General features: G+C 47.9%; 1 protein-coding gene across 1 annotated transcript in view; it reads left to right on the top strand.

Annotated features, from left to right (window-relative positions):
* DISC1 (DISC1 scaffold protein) overlaps positions 1-19068 on the top strand; it is a 329162-nt gene that overhangs the window by 46809 nt on the left and 263285 nt on the right. The window contains exons 2-3 of the mRNA XM_049645005.1: positions 2459-3453; positions 10270-10339. Coding sequence (XP_049500962.1) covers positions 2459-3453; positions 10270-10339 — 1065 coding nt within the window. The remainder of the gene's footprint in view (positions 1-2458; positions 3454-10269; positions 10340-19068) is intronic.

Here is a 19068-nt window from a genome sequence, read left to right as displayed (position 1 = left end):
ACTTTTTGAGGAACTACCATGCTATTTTCAGCTGCACTGAAAACATTTTACATTCCCACCAACAGCACACGCTAGGTGCAGTTTTTCTACCTTATAATCAACATTTGTTATTTTCTGATTTTTAAAAATCATTTTCAGAGTCGTAATTTTTTTTAAGTTTTAATTTAAATTCCAGTTAGTTAACCTACAGTGTAACATTAGTCTCAGGTATGCAATATAGTGATTTAATACTTCCATACATGACGCAGTGCTCGTCACAAGTGCCCTCCTTAATCCCTGTTGGTGTTCTTTCTTTTTCTTTTTCTTTTTTCTTTCTTTCTTTCTTTTTTTTTTTTTTTTTTTGATAGTAACCATCAGAATGGGTGGTCCAATTTGGCCTATTAACGATTCCTTCTATACATTTTCTGTACATTTTCATCATGTCCATTTCTACTGATTCCAACTTTGCATGCCCTCTGTCAAGAAAAAGAAAGTCAATCTTTCTTCTGACTTCCTGTCATTTCAAGTTCTCATCCTAAGTGATATACTTGGAGGCAAAGGGTATAGGAAGAGCATGTGTTTTAGAACCAGATAGGCCTTCGTTCATGCATCCCTCCCTCCCTTCATCCATGCATCCATTAATTCGTTCGCCTTTTATCAAGCAACTTAAATGCAGGGCATTGTCCTGGTTTATTGTCTCGTAAGGAGCAAAACAGGTTTTGGTAAGCTATGATCTGGGAGTTCTGGGGCAAATTAAAATTCTGAGCTTTAATTTTATTATTTATAAAATGAAAATGGTATCACGCTCCTAGGGTTGTATGTTACATACTTCCTTCCTTTACCCTGACTTCCTCTCCCACCCTCATAGCCCTTACATTCCTCCCTTCACTGCCAGCTTCCAGAATCCTATGGACACGGGTGGTATTAGCCCTTCCCCCGGACCAGGCAGTTGGCACGCCCGGTTGGCAAGAGAAGACACTGGCTGAACACGTCTTGGGCTGTCTTGTCCTTTGATGCTCAAATTCAAGGAACAGGTGGCCCATGGGTCATTGCGCTCATGTCCCCAGGGATTATCACTGACACCCATTCCAAAGACTGGTGTGTGCCACGATCATAACACAGGGAGAGCCTAAATGCCTAGCACTTTCCGTTTACCATGACAAAGATCCTGGACCTGTCCATGCTCTGGGGGCAGAGCAGGATGCGTGGGCCTGGTGTGAAGCTGTGTTTCACTCCTCACCACAGACTGTAGGATACCTACAACTGTGCTCAAGTACTGCCTGGTGTTACCTGTATGCTTTGCATCTCATCTGATTCATGCTGTGGCAGAGAGCCCGTTGACAGCACCGTGTGGGCCTGGAGAATCGGGAGACTTTGACATTGGCCACTCAGTCACTTGCAGGAGTTTCTGGAATATCCGTTTCTCCGTGTGTCAGTGTGCTTAACTGTAAAAAGAAAGTTATAATTCCTGGTTTGGTTGATTCACAGGATTTTGGTAGGGAGCAAGTGAAATGAATGTGGATGATGTACTTATTATGAGTAACAACATCCTATGCAATGTAAAAATAATAAGCAGCCCTTTATCATACTTACTACCAGTGGCAAGCGCTGTTCTAGGCTGTCTCGACATAGTAACTCATTTAGTTAAATGCTCACAAACCACCCTGTGATGAGACAGGTACTATTAATATCTCCATTTTCCTGATAAGCCAACTGAGGCACAGAGAGGTTAAGTAACTTGTGGAAGGTCACAGCCAGCAAAGGCACAGCCGGGTTTTGAGCCAGGCAGTGAGGTGCCTGAGTCTATGTTCTCATCTGCTCTATGATCCCGCCTGTGAGGTGTTAGCGTTTTTTACCGTTTCTGTTCCTTTTGCAGAGCTGGTTTGTAGAGCATGTCAGGCAGGGCCTCCTGTGATCCACTGTGTGAGAGGAACTGATGGGGATAAGCTGTGTCCCAGCTGGCTCTCCATGGTCCAGAGGCACGGGGGACATGGACAGCTCAGATAGTGAAAACTCACATACTGTTCAATAAGTAGCTAGAATAAGTGATCGCATCTCACTTTGAGGAGCGTGCTGGCATTTGCTTTCCAATCGCTTGCTTTCCAGGCCCACTCTGGGATAAAAGGGCTGATGTGCCTAAAAGCCCAACAGGCGAGATGCCGGAGGGGTTCTGAAGGAGCCGCCGAGGTTGTGTCTCCACTGGGCCTGCTGACATGCTGGCAAAACTCAAAGCAACGCCAGCTGCTCTGCTAAACAGAAGAGCTGAGATGCTGTGTTGCTTCTGCACGTTCGAGGCAAGCACTTGGAGGGAATCATCAGAATTTTCGTCCCGGGTTGGCCCCGTGACCACTGAGCCAGCATCTTCTTTGACAGATGCACAGAGCGGTGACCTCTAAACCCAGGATGCTCTCCAAATGCAGTTCCAGCTGAGCCAGTGAGATTTGCATGTTTATGGTGCTGTTTTCTCTCTTCCTCCCAGGCAGCCGGGATTGCTTACCACCTGCAGCGTCGTCTTTTCGGAGGAGGCGGCTGGCACGGAGGCCGGGCTACATGAGAGGCACAGCTGGGCCCCGGATCGGGTTCCTCTACCCAGCAGTGGCCACTCCGTTACGGGCCCAGGGAGCGGCGTGCGGGGAGGAGTCCCTCCAGTCTGAGTCCAGGGCCAGACACTGTGGCCTTGAACTTGGAGGCCAGTGGCGAGGCCCCTCTGTTGGGAGCCCAGCAGCCTCGTCTCTGACCATTGTGGGCCACCCAGGCCTGGCTCTGACCGCTGTGAGGGGACCCTCGGGGCTCTTTGGGATTCAGCTCAGAGCTGACACCAAACTACCTGCCAGGCTCACCAGGTCGTGTGGCCCTGGGGACACTGGGTGGCAGGGGGCGCTCCCACCCATGGACAGTTCTGAGGCCCCAGGCCCTGGCCGGGAAGCTGCCGGCGGTGAAAGAGCAAAGGGCACCTGGACAAAAGGCTGTCTGTCCTCAGAGGAGGGGAATGGCAGCAGGTGCAACCTTGAAAGTGGCCCCAGGGTCCCCTCTGCCCCGGCCGGCTCTCAGGATGGCTTCACTTCCAGCTTTAGCTTTATACGGCTCTCGCTCAGCTCTGCTGGGGAACGTGGGGAAGCGGAAGGCTGCCCGCCGTCCAGAGATGCTGAGGCCCCTTGTCAGAGCCCCGTGGAGACGGAAGCCAAGGACGCCAGCTTGGACAGGCCCCACGCACACCCTCGACTTCTCTCTCCCCACTTCAACGTCAAGGCTGCTCAGAGCCTGGCCGACCCTGCCCAGATGGCAGCAGGCAGCCCCCGGCTGGAGTGTGGGACGTGTTCTTTACCGGACGTGGACACTGCCTCCTCCTGCCCTCTGGTCCCCTCGTGGTCAGAGGGCAGCGGCGTGGGGGATGCTCCCCGTTGGGAAACACTACTCAGGAGGTGCGAGCCTGTGCTGCTGGACTGCCTGCTGAGTGACCAGAGGCAGCTGGAGGTTGGTGTCTTCTGGCCGCTGGGGCCTGTGATTGTCACAAGCCTGGACCCCTTTGGTAACTGGCTGCAAAAAGATGTTGCTGCACTCCTGTTTCTTCTCTTTCAGTTTGACACAAATCTGTTCTCGTTCTCATCTTCTCTGTCAGGCGGATGCTCAGATTCGCTCTCTCTTGGGCTGTACGTTCCTCTGCACTTCCTGGCCTGATGGATGTGTGGTTAGCTCTGCCCAGCTCTGCTTTGAAACAGGGGCCCCAGGGGGCTGGGGAGCTGGAACTGGCTGGTGTGGGGGGGGGGGCATAAAGACAGCGATGCCCCATGTTGGGGAAGATGCCGGGCTTCGTTTGCATTTACTCTACTCACTGTATTCCATCCTGCCCCGGTGGGAACCGCCTGCCACAGTCAGGAGACCTCGCTCCTGGTCATTACATCTCTTGGGCTCTCAGTTTCCTTATTTAGAGATGGTGACGCTGCACAGGAGTGTTCTGTGGCTGCGGTGAGAATGTCAGGGCTTTGGAAACTAGGACGGGCTGTAGGCCCGTGAGCCCTGGCGGTAGGACGGTTCTGTTCACCCAGTTGTCCTACAAGTGTGTACAGAGGGTTGTTCTACTCCCAAAAGTTCCTGGAGAGACCCAGGCTGACTCACTGGGCTGTGCGGCTCCTCCTGCTGAAAGGCTGTGTTTTCCTCCTGGGGTGTGTGTGCATGTGATGTGTGCACATGTGTGCATATGTACATGTGCATTCATTTGTACATGTATGTAAGGAAGTGAGGGCCCACTCCTCAGGCATTTTGTAGAAATACCTGAAAGTGTGAAGGTCATGCTCATTTCTGGCAATCGCACCTCATTTACTTTCCTTTTTCTTTTTTTTTTTTAAATGTTTATGTATTTATTTTTGAGAGAGAGAGAGAGAGAGAGCAGGGGAGGGGCAGAGAGAGAGAGGGAGAGAGAGGAGCCGAAGCAGGCTCCGTGCTGGCAGCAGAGAGTCTGACGTGGAGCTTGAACTCGAGAACTGTGAGATCGTGACCTGAGCAGAAATTGGACCGTTAACCGACTAAGCCACCCAGGTGCCCTGCACCTCATTTACTTTCAGTTCTTTACCTATGACCTGATGTTCCTGGCCCTGTCCCTGTTTGCCCCGTTGTAGCCCTCAAGGACCTCAGCCTAGCCATCTGATTTATAACTCCGGTGGACCGCGAAGCCAGGCCAAATATGCACGCAGGTCTCCTTTTCCAGCTGACTCACAGAATCCCAAATTAGATGTGTTCAATACTGATGCCATCGTCTTCCCCACCAAACCCGTTCTAAAGGGCCCCAGTCTTGATACCTACTTGCTGATTAAAAAAATTTATTTTATTTTTGAGACAGAGACAGAGCATGAATGGGGGAGGGTCAGAGAGAGAGGGAGACACAGAATCCGAAACAGGCTCCAGGCTCTGAGCCATCAGCACAGAGCCTGACGCGGGGCTCGAACTCACGAACCGCGAGATCGTGACCTGAGCCGAAGTTGGACGCTTAACCGACTGAGCCATCCAGGCGCCCCTTGCTGATTTTAATTAATAGACTCCATCCAGTTCCTGAGAGAAACTGCAAGCATTTTCACCACGCCCCTCCTCCTCGCTCTGCACATCTGGTCAGCCCTCATAGTCCTACAGCTAACCTGCCTCTCACGGCCGTGGCCTCTGCCCTGGTTCAAATCCTTGTTAGTTTTAACCTGGGTTTTGTAAGAGATTTGCCTTCCTCCTGTGTCTCTCTTCTCCAGGTCATCCTCCGGATGGCCAGCAGAGTTATCTTCTGGAACACTGGTGGGAAAGTGTTATTCCTTGGCTTGAAACCTTTGGTAGCTCATTGCTCTTCTGGGGATGGTAGCCAAGTCCCGTATCCTGATAATTGAGACCTTTCCCGACCTGCTCCAGCCTGCCCCCATGCCTCACCCCTGCCGGCTCAGCCATCTGGTGCTGCTTCCTGTTCCTGAAGACACCAGGGAAAGCTGTGCCTCAGGCCTTTGCTTACAGTTTGCTCTCTGCCTGGAATGACCTTCCTGCACTTTTCCATCTGCCAAGCTCCTGTAATCCCCTTGGTGTGGGTTTAAAGCCACTTCCTTGTGAGACATTTCCTACCCCCTTTGGACCAAATGAATCCCTCCTTCCATTTTGCTCCCGTAGCAATCTGGATGTGCCCCTTATAGCACTCATCACATTTGATAATCATTTGCTTGAGGGTCCAAGTTCTGCACTCGGCCATGAGCTCTATAACCACAGGTCATGTCTCTTAGACAGTTTTGGGTGCCTGAAGCCTGGCATACTTTCCGGCCCTTAGAGGTTGCTTGGGTCATTTTTGTTTTTAGTGAAATAATTAATCTTGTTAAGAGGGCCACAGATACTTAATTGACACCTTTTTTGGATTGACTGGCTAAGGCGTAAGAAGACCAATTCCAGCCTTGGAGGGGTGTTGGCCCCTACCAACAATTTTCCAACACCAGCTGGGTGTCCTGTAACTCAACGCAATTCTGACCTCACCTATCCAGAGATAGTATCAGATCCCACAGCTTAAGGGCTCAGTCTCACAAGACCACCTGCCTCTTCTTCAGATGCCCATTTAAGTTCACCCGTGCTTCTGACCCACTGGCCATGGATAGGAGGCTCCAACAACCACGCTCTCCTTGGGTCCGATTAATTTGTAGAGTGGCTTGCAGAACTCAGAGAAGCAGTTTACTTAATAGATCATATATTTATTATAGGAGGATATAACTCAGTAACAACCAGAAGGAAGGCAAGGTGTGAGGAAAGGACATGGGGTTTCATGCCCTCTCCAGGCACACCACTCTCCCTGAATGTCCACCGGTTTACCAACCTGGAATTTCTCCCAACTCGGTCCTTCGGATTTTTGGGGAGGCTTCACTACACAGGCAGCACTGATTAAATCATTGGCCATTTGGGACTGATTCAACCTCCAGCCCCTCTCTCCTCCCAGGAGGTTGGGGGATGGGGGCTGTAAGTTCCCCTCCTCTCCAGTCATGTGGTTGGTTCCCCTGGCAACCAGCCCTCAGCCTTCGGTGTCTTCCTGGAGTCACCTGATTAACATAACAAAAGACAACTTTATTGCCCTCCTCACAGGAAATTTCTAGGGTTTTAGGCGTTCTGTGTCAGAAGTGTACAAAGACCAAATATGTATTTCCTTTTACGAATCACAAGGTCACAGGCACTAAGAAGAGGTTTGTATCATCATTCCAACTCTAAAGGTCAGTTTTCAGTATTTCATTGCCAAGATCTCTTTTAACAAATCTTGACAACATATCTGTATTTCTCCATCTCAAAAAGTCAAGCTTTGACTCAAGTGAAGCAAAAGTAGAATGCCTTTATAATGACCAGCTTCTCCCCCTCCCAAATAGCCAAACAAACAGAACCTCCCCTTGGTAGGGACTCCTCTGCAGTCCACACGATTCAGCTCTCTGCTTTTTGGTGAAACTGATAGTTTTTCCCTTTCTTTTAAACTCCTCTTACCTGCAGGTAAATCACATCCTCCTGAAAATCTTTTTTTTAAATTTTTTAATGTTTTATTATTTATTTTTGAGAGAGAGAAAGACAGACTGTGAGTGGGGGAAGGGCAGAGAGAGAAGGAGACACAGAATCTGAAGCAGGCTCCAGGCTCTGAGCTGTCAGCACAGAGCCCAGTGTGGGGCTCGAACCCACAAACAGCAAGATTATGACCTGAGCTGAAGCCGGACGCTTAACCAACTGAGCCACCCAGGCACCCTGACGATTTCCCTGTTTAAAATGGTCCACCAGCTTTGGGCTGCCATGCTGACCAGCGTTCCCAGGTGCAAGGAGGCTGCAATGTGCCTTACCGAGGAAACATGTGTTGAATGAGCTTTGTTCCAGCGTGAGCTGTAGCGCTGGTGGCCATGAGTTCTGTGTTAATGAACCAGCCATATATATTAAAGAAGGCATCTTTAAACGGAAGCGCACATAAAACAAGGTTACATCTTGATCAGTTGACAAAGATGTTGTGATCAGAGGCTCTCAGAAGCCCAACACTTGTTTCCCCTGGAAGCAATGGTTTAGTATTTGCTAACTGAGCATTTCCCGTGACTTTATAGAACACGACGACCACGAATGAGGATTGACAGAATGTGTGTTTTATGCCGTTTAGAAATAGCCACCCAGGGACACTGCCAGGGATTGCACGGGGCTGAGAAAATTGTGATCAAAGGAAATGCTAACTGGGTGTGCGGAGGAGGGAAGAGAGAACCTTGCAAGTGAGCCCCGCCTCAGCTTGTGGAAGCTGGAGGAAATGGAGAGAAATCGCCTGTCTTACATGGTTGTGTCACTGGATGAGACATGACCATCAGTGCTTCTGCTTCCAGCAAAGAAGGACATTCAGACATCTCCCGGGGCATCAGTTCGGTGTCCTACAGGGATCATTGATTGAAGGGGACAAAGTGAAGTGGATGTTGGCTATAAATGAAGTTTTCTTTGACTTTCTTTCCTGTAGTTCTTCTGCTTCAGCTCCAGTAACCGTTCAACAGTACCACCCAATGGGTGTGGTGATGGCAATGGTACGCTTTATATGGCAGCTGAACCACCCATACAGACTTTCTTCTATCTCTAATATGTACGACTGAGTTATTGGTACAATTTGCACTTGTAATATGGAGCAAGTCAAGGATAAAGGGGTTAATGTAATCATTCACTCATTCAGAAAGTATTTACTGACTTACTTGTGTCTGGCTTTGGATTGTATTAGAGTTGGTTAGAAACAGACAGCAACACAGTATCAGTGTCTTCACGGGACAAAGTAGTGTTTCTTGCTTAAAAGTCGCGTTTCACAGAGGTGATTGGGGGATCTGCTCCGCAGAGTCACTCAGGAAGCCCGCCTGTACTACCTGAACGTATGAGTCAGTCACTGGGACAAGGAGGAAAGCAGTAAGGATCCTACAAGAGCAATTAAATGCCCAACGCCGAAGTAACGTCTAACACTTGCAGCTACACCCCATTACCCACAGCAAGGTGGGGAAGGAAGTGTAATCCTTCCATGTGCTCAGAGCAGTGGAGAACCAAACAAGGGTGAGCACTGCCATTTTCTACATGATTAGAAAGTAGTTCTTGCCCTCAAGACGCCCAAGGGTGAATGGAGCGCACAGACAAAACAAAACAATGGCTGTACTGTGGTGTCCTGAGTACTATGGTAATTTCTTGCAACTCCATTTGTCCTGCAAGCTCAGACCAAACACCCAGCCTTATTTTGACTTTCGCATCTCCTACCTGCGATCTGTTAACAAATCCCATTTTTTCTGTCTTCCAACAGCCATTTTCTGAATATGTCCAGGATCAGATCCCTTTTCATTGTCTTCACTGTTCCCACTATCATTCAGGCTATCGTCACCTCCTTCCTGGGCTGTTTCCATGGCCTCCCCTGGCCATCCGACTTCTTCCTTTGCCCACTGCAGTCAGAGTGAGGCTATTCAAACCTCAAACAGGTCATGGACTTTGTGCTCAGAACCCCCCAAGTGCCCTCCCATCACCCTCAGCATCAGAACTTTTCAGTGGTCTTCGTGTCTGTTCATGATGCATTCCCCATCGCCTCTCTGACCTCATCATCTACAGCCACCCTTAATCAGGCCATCCCAGACTCAGCGATCTACTTTGCAAGGCCAGCAACACTTTGCCAAGAGCCTCTGCTCTGACCCTTCTCTTTGTTGAAATGTTTTCTCCAGGAGCCCCAGGGTTTCCTCTCTTACCACTTTTAAGTCTTTGCCCAAATGTCAGTGAGATCTTATTTAAAACTGCAGCCCCACCGCCTGTCAGCATTCTTGATGCCCCTTATTGGGTTCTACGGTTTTTCTTCTTTCCCGACACTCATCACTTTCTAAGGCTCCATAAACCGTACTTATTATGTTAATTTTTGTCTTCCTGCACAAGAATGCGTGTCGAGAGATGGTTTAGAATTTTGTGCTGTACCCTCAACACCTCAAACTGGTGGCTGACACCCCGAGGAGACACTCAGTGAATATTTGTTAAGTGGGTCACATGACTAGGTCCAAGGACAGGTCACTATGGCAATATAGAGGAAGGACATTTAACACAGGCTGGAGAGGGTGACACCTGAGTTGGGTGTTGAAGGACATATAGGTGTGAGGCAAGCAAGGGTGGGAGGAAGGTGTGTTTTAGGGAGCAAGGCCAAATCCATTCACTGATAGGCCAAGAATCCATCTTCAGAAAATACCTGGGCTTCCTGTCGAGAAGAAAAATACTTAAAAATGAATGTATTGTTAACTCTCCGACAAACGATGGGATCACTGTGTCTACATGTGGGTTAAATAAGACGATACTGTTTTCTGGAAGGGTTTTGTGAAGTCCTTCCTGTCATTGTCACCCAGCCGGCGGGACAACCTGCTGAGTGGAAGCTCATGTTCTTCTCTTGGCTTCTCTTTCAGTCTCAGAGTGTTTATCTTCATAATTTTAATGTGATCTTGAGAACAGTGAGCATTCAGTCAGGTCAGGAAATTTGCCTTCCTTTTTATTATGCATTTTTTCATGCAGATAAGGGTACAATGTGATGTTTTTGTTTAAAATAACTTTCTAACTCTTTCTGTGGACTTTATACTCAAATTACACTTTCTCTTTATATAACTGTTTTTTTGAGAAGCTAATGCATCTGGCATGGGAAAAATGTACATTTGCGGTTCTTTTTTTAAAGGAGAATAAAGAATTTCAGTTTTGAAATAGTTTCTCAGTGTTCTTGGCTTAAAAAAAATAAGTTTGCTTGAGTGCTATTGTAATTTGGCTTTCATTTTTCCCCCCTCCTTCAAACCAACATAGGTAAAGTCCTTAAGATTAAAGCTTCAGAAACTTCAAGAAAAAGCAGTTGAGGAAGATGATTATGATAAGGGTGAGTTTTATTTTATTTTTTATTAATTATTTCTCATTTTCTCTGGAATGTACCATTTCTCTTTTATCCTCATTCATACCTGCCTTCTACACCTCAGTGAGTTGTGTGGTCTGTTCCTCTGATCACCTCCACTCAATAGCACTTGACTGTTTTACCGCACTGTTATTTTGTGGATTTCAAAGCACTTTATGAGCATTAATCATTGGGCTATAAATTTGTTGATAATCCAGAAATACTCAGAGTACTTGCACAATGGAAGTTATATTAACTCATCATCTGCGTGCTTAGAGTGTGATATATCTATAATTTATTCATCCATCGAAAAAATATTTGTTGTCCACCTATTGTGTGCTGCGCAATGTGGCAGGAATAGAAAAGTAAGGTGGACGCATTATCTGATCTTGGGATGCCTGTAAATATGAGTCCCCAAGAAGCTTTTTGACTTCATATTCTCCGGGACCAGAGAGAGAAAATGGGATGAGTCTGAGAAATGCCAGGCTGTGCCAAAGGGGTCAAATGTATCAAATTCCCATGTAGATGCCCCCAAATATCCATACTAGAAAGGAAAAGTAACATGAGACCAGACGATGTAGGAGTTGGTCAGATGCCACAAAAAAACAGTTAACATGACCGTCCCAAAGTAGGATCTGCAGCAGAAACAGCTGACGTGGCAGCTGAATGGACACAGAGCAGACTGGGTCAAAGGAAGGATTTCAGGAATGGTTGGCCTGGGAAGAATCTTCAAGATTTCGGATGCCGATTGCGAGATGCCACAGCCATTTCTGCTGCATCTGGGGAAGAGAGAGGACTTAACATGCAGGTTCCCCCAGACACTTAGGAACTTGGTAGATAGTCCTGGTGATAACCAGGTTCAGCACGCTCAGGATTGGTCTGGAAATAGAATGCAGACTTAAGGATTCTTAGCCTAGAGGCTTGAACCTTTCAACCTTCTTGACCCGTTTTCTCGTGTTCCCAGTGAATACATCACAGACCACTGGCACCGGGGCACTACAGGAGTGGGATGAATGATCTCCAACAGGAGGCGGCAGATCCTATTCTGGAAACACCCGGAGCTGGTGCTGTGTCGTGTTGTCAGTACATTTACCACAGAGGTGGGGGTTAGAGTGCGCCGGGGTGGGAGGAGGGGGAGGAACTGGGGAATGCAGGTGGAGGTCTAAACTCTCCCGCTCTTTCTACAGGCGGCCTTGATTTTGTGAGGGTGCTAGGTGGGAGAGAGGAGCGAGTCTGAGACAAGGGCCCCCATGAACCCCGCACAGCTGTGGGCAGAGAGCACATGAGCGGTGCCTGCACCAGGGTGCCCCCTGCTGAGTTTTGTCTGTGAAGGGAGCCTAGGTTTGCAGCTCCCAACTGCTGCCCAAATTAACTTTCTCTGGCGTGGGCCTTTAGCACACAGCTCTGCTCTAACACACAAAACTGAAGACACAAGTGGAAAACCAAGCCCTCTTTTTCTGATCGAGGCCTGGTGAACTTTTCCGGACTTGGTTTTCTCAGCGGGCTTCATTAAACAAAGGCCTCGCTTCTTTAGTCTTTTCTCCAGATAGCTCTGAAACACCCGAGGGAACAAGGTTGGATAAGATACGCCTCATCAGGAAAGCCAAAGGAACAAAGACACCTTTATTTGGTGTTTCCGTCTGATTTTTTTTTCTTGTTTCTATGTCAAGAATGAGAATGTCTCCTCAATGAGAACTGGGAGGGCAGGCCGGGCCGTCCGCGTTCCACAAGCCTTCTGGGTGGTTGGGAGGTGCACTGGTGTATGAGAAAACCCCGGGGCAGGGCTCTGCTTGCTGGAGGACCAGGCCGCGGTGCAGCAAGCCGCCAGCTGAGTTCTGGAGGCGGGGGCTGCTCAGGGGCTCTGTCCCTCCTGATCCACCTGGAGTCTGTGAGCAAGCACCCTGGGAGGCACTTAACACAGCGAGTCACATACCTCCCCCCTCCTGTTTAAACTCCCAAACCTTGCAAGCCTGGTTCAGGGCGTTGAGAGGTGAATGTTCTGATGAAATGTGCAGAGGGCCTGGCACGTAGTGGGTCGGGAGTCAGTCAGTGTTTTGTGATGAACAAGTGAGTTGCTTGCTGCTGAATGCATACGCAGCCCCCCCCCCCCCCCCCCCGCCCCCAGATGTCAGGCTAGAGTGAGCCCAAGGGCTGAGAACTCTTACCACCTCAAGATGGCTTACGCAGCTCATCCGCAGTCTGCTGGGGCGGGATGCATGTAGGGAAGATGTTTGTGTGGAGCGTGGCTTATTACTTAAAAAAATTCCTACTGAACATCTATCGTATATAACAGGGCTTCTCAAACTTTAACGTGCATGTGAATCACCTGCGTAATGTGTAAAATGCACATTCTGACCAAGGAGGGCTGGGCTGCGGTGGAGACGCTGTTTCTAGTAAGTTTCCAAAGGATGCTGCGCAGCGGTCCAGAGAACCGCACCTGGAGTAGGGATGGGCTACAAGGAAGACATGAGGCCATTTTTAAAGACCCACTGAGCACTGTCCTTAGGATTTTCATCTCAGGTGTTCTATGGCCCGGGAGGGGAAATAGCACAGTACACAATAAGGGTAGTGAAGTTACACATAACATGTCCCTTAAAATATAAACAGAGGGAGTTCCAAAAGGGGAAAAATTACTGCTGGTGGTGGGGTGGGTGTGGATCCAGCCCTGTGGAGACGGTGATAGTGTAGACGTGCCTCAGAGGGTGTGGGGGATGCCATCTGAAAGAGCATTTTAGAGAACGCAGAGGGGTGTAAAAGCCACCGTCCAGCAGTTTGTCTGGACGTGACAGGTGAAGTCGGCTGTTGTTGGAAATGGATCACTGCAGGGCCCAGTTGGAACAGTGCACGAACTGGCGCATAGTAGGTGATCACTAAATTCTCATAAACCAATGGCCAAGTCATTAGGGAAGTTGGATTGATATTGAGGTGGAGAATTTGTTGTAACGAGATTTGTTGAAGTAGGATTTGAATGAGATTTCCTTTCTCACATGGCTTATCCAGGGGTTTAAGAATTGTGACTTTTCTTTATACTCAGCCTTTGCAGTCTGTGAGCAGACTCACTTCTGCCTCAGTGTTCGTGGCAGCTGTGGGGCTGTGCTCTGTCTCAGGGGAAGGGGGCTGCTGGAGTCTGAGAGGTTTGCCGGGAGAACCTGGAGGGCTCTCCTCTGGTTTTGTTGCCTTTCTCTCTTTCTTTCTAGTTTCACTCATAAAAATGACTTTGAATTCCAGAGAAAGGAGCACTTGGCACAGAATAGAAAGTTTCATGCTTTATCTCCTCAAAGTGCCAGCAAATTGACCCGCTGACGCCTTGTGGGGAAACCTCCAGGGCTCTAATTACATCTCTACTTCGCCTGGGAAGTAAAGTCAATAATTCCTTCTATTCTTGAATGGGGCCGGGAGGGCTTGGCAGGAAAAGAATAATACTATTTGGTACTTGCTTAGAGTTTTTCTCCAGAGGCTTGAAATGCTTTACTGGTTTCATCCCGTCAGTGCTTATCTGTGGTCAGCTGAGGGGCGAGTGTGGGACCTCAGAGCCCTTCAGAAGGAGTGACTGCAGCCTGGAAATGGGAGATGGGGTTCAGGGTCTGTGACGTGCTGGGAGGGGAAAAAGGAGAGCATGAGCAATGACGTCCACTGTGGTTGATGTTCTAACTGTCCCTGCACCGACGTGACGTGTGGTCTAGGACGTCCCCCCTGCCTGTGACCATGTTCACTGCTCATTTCTGAAGCAAATGGGGTGAGGTCGTGGGGAAGAAGGAGAAAAATTTTGGGAATTCACCATTTCAGTGACTCACATAACTGTGATCTGTAGCACAGCTGGCTTTACCCTGCTTGTTTAGGATTTCTTTCTTGGTGCGAAAAGCAGCCAGCACTGAATTGGTTCCTCTGTCCTTTGTCTCCACCAATGTCATTAGGACAAAACGAGAGTATGATGTGAGGCATGGAAAGAGGAATGATGACTGCAGAGGCCAAGCATAAAACCAGTCTAGACAGTGCCCAGCTCTTGCCTCAATTGTCATAAACTTGGCTTTGCTTTCTTTAGCAAGATTGGTTTGTCCACAATTGCTCTTTGGTGACGGTGTGCAAATCATCCAAGCTGACAGCCCTGTCTGTTGGGGGGATCCCACTCTCTATCTCCTTTAGGGTTTGGCATCTGAGTGGCTTCCTGGGGGTTTGTGCTTAGAACCAGAAGCCCTGCTTCGTCTTCTCTTAGCTGTAGAGGTGCCAGAGCCCTTTCAAAATGGCAGCTGGATGCCACTCGGGGGTCCCCAGAACGGGAAGGGCTACTCTTGGCACCCTGTGTTGTTCTGTGTCCCTGCTGAAAAGGTAGCCTGCATTTGGGGTCTGCTCAGAGACACGATTGGTGCTTGAAGATGTTTCCAGAGAAAAGAGCCACACTGAGCACACATGGGAATGAGAGTGCAGTTTCTGTCAGCGGTCCCCCTGTACATGCACTTCCTTTTCTCCCTGCACCCCAGGGTTTGGAAACGCCCTCACTTGGCCTGCTATCTACCGGAGTCTGTCTCCATTGCTCTGGGGGGTGCTTGCAGGAAGTATCAGGAAAAGAAGCTAAGACAATGCAACGAAGTGAAATAAATGACATTTGGTACACATTCCTTTTCTGGGGTGTGTTTGTATGTGGTGTGTAATATTAATGTGCAGCTGTCCCACATCCTCTCCCAGCTGGACACTTTCCCACATGCCACTGATCACATCCCAGCATCACTGTGGGAGGAATCGGCACTGCCTCTGAGTCTCCGGCCAGGCCACGGAAGCTGCTCGGAAGGGACTAGCCATGTGCTCCAGACACCCATCCCCTTTGCCTCCTGTCCTCGCTGGCTCTCCGAGCATTGTGTAATCCAGCATGGAAAACCGAGCTCTTGAGGAGTTGTGAGGACCGATCCTAGCCAGGAGGTTTCTGGGTTCTGGAATCTCTTATTTACATGACAACTAGGGAAGGAACAGAGGAGGGTTCCATGCTGGGATACGGGGGAGGGGGGGAGGGGGGGGAAGACTTTCCATGATTTTATCTTAAAACATTAGGCTGTTAGGAAATTTGCACTTGAATTATTTCAATTTTAGTCTTCAACATTATCCTCACCAAAGCAGAACTTGTGTGTCTGCTTCCTCTTATTTTAAGTAGAAACTTAAAAATTGAAGGATGCCTGGGTGGCTCAGTTGGTTAAGCGTCCCACTCTTGATTTCAGCTCAGGTCATGATCTCACGGTTTGAGTTCGAGCCCCATGTCGGGCTCTGTGATGATGGTGAGGAGTCTGCTTGGGATTCTCTCTCTCTCCCTCTCTCTCGGCCCCTCCCCTGCACTCTCTCTTGAAAATAAATGAATTTTAAGAATTTTAATTCAAGAAAACTTAAAAATTGAGAGATAAGCTAGACATTAAAACGCGTTGTAAGCGAGAATGCGGACAAACGCCATTTACTTCACCTAGTTGCATTGTCTTAGCCTCTTTTTCTGTTGACAGAAGAGTTTATGACTCTGTAAATTAAGGGCCACAATCTCTGCCGGTATTGGCTTTCAGGTCACCGTTGGTATTTGCCGTTTGTGTGTTGGCATTTTTCATGAGTGCTAGGAGCGTAGTACATCGTGTAACACCTACTTCAGATGTGGTGAGCTTTGTGCACAGACCCGGATGGTCTACCTGTGTATGATAAGCTTCCCTCTCGTATGTAGCACAGGATGTGATTTCAGTGTGGCACCTTTTCTCCGCGGTGTTCCAGCTGGAAGTACACTCAGCCGCCTCCACCCCTGCGGTGCTATGTACGGGGTTTATTAGACCTCCTGGGACTTTGGAGGTGGAAACACAGAGGAGTGGCTGTCCTGTCTTGATGGCCACATCACAGTACATTCCCTATATTGGTGGGCCTCTGCCTTCCTTCCCTGGCTGTGAGGAAGTCGGTCTGTCCTTCAAGGATCACCTGGGGTGTTGTCACATTCATACATTATTCACGATGACACCTGATAACCAAGGTTAGGCATGACGCCGAACACAAACACCAAGACAAACAAAAAAATCTTTTTTTCTCCACCTCCTTCCCCTAATTAGGTACTTGGACACGCTTTCCTGCTGGCTGAACCATAGCACGTTTTTAATGAGGGTTAGCAGGTGAATGTACAAATAGTGGACACACCATCTTACTGTCTTTCTAGGAGATTCTGCAAGTGACCCACAGTTCCCAAGCTGTAGAGTCTGGTTGATGGAGCAGGAAGGGGGGCAGAAGGCCCTCTTGTTTTTAGACGACTGACTTTGAAGCTCCTCCCACAGGTTTTCCACGTTGCTGCTATCCTCCCAGAGTTGCTGAGAGGCTGGCTGGGATCCCAGGAGAGCAAGCTCCCCTGAGGGAATGTTCCATCTAGGCCCGAGGAACTCAGCTGCTCTGCAGGTGCCAGACAGGACCAAGCAGTGACTTAGATTGTCTGGGGCCAGCTCACTGGGATAGAGTGATCATCTTGTCTGTGAGGGCACTTAGGGCTTCAGAAATGTCAACAACTTCACTTGATTTATCGCATGTTCAAGGAGTGCTTCACCTCTTTCTACAGATTGAGAAATGGGTAACAGGACTGGAAGGGGTGTCCCTTCCTATACAGACATTTGATAGAAAAGTTAAAAAAAAAGGCAGACTTTAGTGACTGAAGTGGGCTGATTATCCCTTTCCCTGTCTGCAAAGGAACCTGGCTATTATTGGTATCTTTTTTTGGTCTAAAATCCTGCAGATAGTTAAGAGCAGAGCCTGACTTTTAAGCCAGTATATCACAGTAGCTTTTCACATGAACAATTTTTTACTGAGTTTTTTCCAGGTTCACCGTGCCATGGTGGACCAAAAGAAATGTGTACAGGATGTTAGCTTTTTTCTAGAAGAATGTTAGCTTATTTGGGATAAAATATAAATAATATGAATGTGTGAAATTTCAGTTAACATTAAAATTGATTGACTGTGTGTGTGTGTGTGTGTGTGTGTGTGTGTGAGGGCTCTCTACTTTCAAGAGGAAGAGACCCAAGAAGCAGAGGAAGAGAGGACTTACAGTTTGGTGTGACGGTGCTGGGGAGGTGAGTGGGGTCAGGAGATCCAGAGTGCCAGGACCCTCACTTTTCTCTCTGCAGTTTGATTTAATCTCTCAAAACACTTGTTTCACTTACCTGTTGTTGCATATAGTAGGCTGAAAAATGGTCTCCAAAAGATATCCACACCGTAATTCCTGGAATTTGTAGATGTTACCTTATTTGGAAAAGGCTCTTTGCATGCATGATTAAATCAATGATCTTGGGATGAGATTATCCTGGATTATTGAGGTAGGCCCTAAATGCTATCACATGTGTCCTGAAGAGAGAGGCAGAGGGGGGACTAGACTAGTAGAAGAAGAGGAGGTGATATGATCACAGAAGCAGACATTGGAGTGATGTGCCCACGAGACATAGAATGCTGGCAGCCAACTGAAATTGGAAGAGGCAAGGAAAAGATTCTCCGTGAGAGTCTGTAGAGGGAGTATGGCCTGGCAGACAACTTGGTTTCAGCCCAATAAAACTGATTGCAGACTTATGGCCTCTATGAAACTATGAAAGAATGTGAAAGAATAAATTTGTCGTTTTAAGCCTCTAAGTTTGCGGTTATTTTTTACATAGGAAACTAATATAGTGCATAACAAACCACCATAAAATTTAGTACTTAAAACAATGTCAGGGAGTGACATCAAGAAAATGGCAGAATAAGCAACTCCAAGCACTCATTTCCCTCATAGAAACATCAAAAGAGAAGTAGAAAGTGTGAGAACCAACATTTTCAGAACTCTGGAAAATACGCCAAGGTTTAGAGCAACCAAGCAAACACTGAACCAAGGAAAAGGCAACTTGAAAATGATGGGAGAGCTTTGTGGCTTTTGCTCTTGTCCCACCCCTTCTCAGGACAGCAGTGACCTTGGAGATAACAGCTCACATTCCTGGTGTGGGACTCTGGTCCTTGATTCCCCAGGGAGCAAAGCAGACTTTACTTGAAAATTATTGCATGAGTCTGTTCTAACCTGTCTAGGGTTCCCTAAAGGACTGACATCCAGTGCTTGTCTCTGTTTTGACTAACTCAGGGCAGAGGCTGGAAAAATGGCAGACATTGCTTGAAAACACTGGCAGGTTAACTAACAAACTTCAAACACCTGGGAGAAAGGTCACTGGTTGTCTAAAGGCCAGGAGCAATAGCTGGGGCACATCTTTGGGAAATTCAGAAGTACCTGTGTATATAGGGAAATTTAGAAAACCACTTGCTTGCTCAGGGCAAGATACATGCTCGGAGAAGAGCATAGAAGACACTAAGCTTTCATCTAAGGATGATCCTGGGGCTCAGGGCAAGCCTGCTCAGGTGCTGAAAGAGTACTCCAGCACAGAACCAATCTGCAAAGACTGGAAGAGGAATTTGTTTGTTTTGGTGTCTCTGTGTATGTTTCTTCTTTTTTGCTTTTTTCCCCCTTGGCTTTCTTTTCTGTTTTTTCTTTTTCTCCTGGCATTTGAAGAAATCGTTGTCTAAACACTGGCTGAACACTAGCTATAAGAACAGAGACTGCAGTGACCACACTCCTCAAGGAATAGTCTTTGCAAAAATAGTTTGGAAAAGTATCTAAACAGATGGACTACTTCAGCCTTCAAAAATGTTGATGACAACAAAACAAAAACAACAGAAAGCCCCACAAACTGGGGAGTTTGGAGAATCTGATT

The sequence above is a fragment of the Panthera uncia genome, chromosome D2, assembly GCF_023721935.1.
Source record: "Panthera uncia isolate 11264 chromosome D2, Puncia_PCG_1.0, whole genome shotgun sequence".
Taxonomy (NCBI): domain Eukaryota; kingdom Metazoa; phylum Chordata; class Mammalia; order Carnivora; family Felidae; genus Panthera; species Panthera uncia.
Note: the sequence above shows the minus strand (reverse complement) of the source record. Positions and strands in the feature narration are given on the sequence as shown.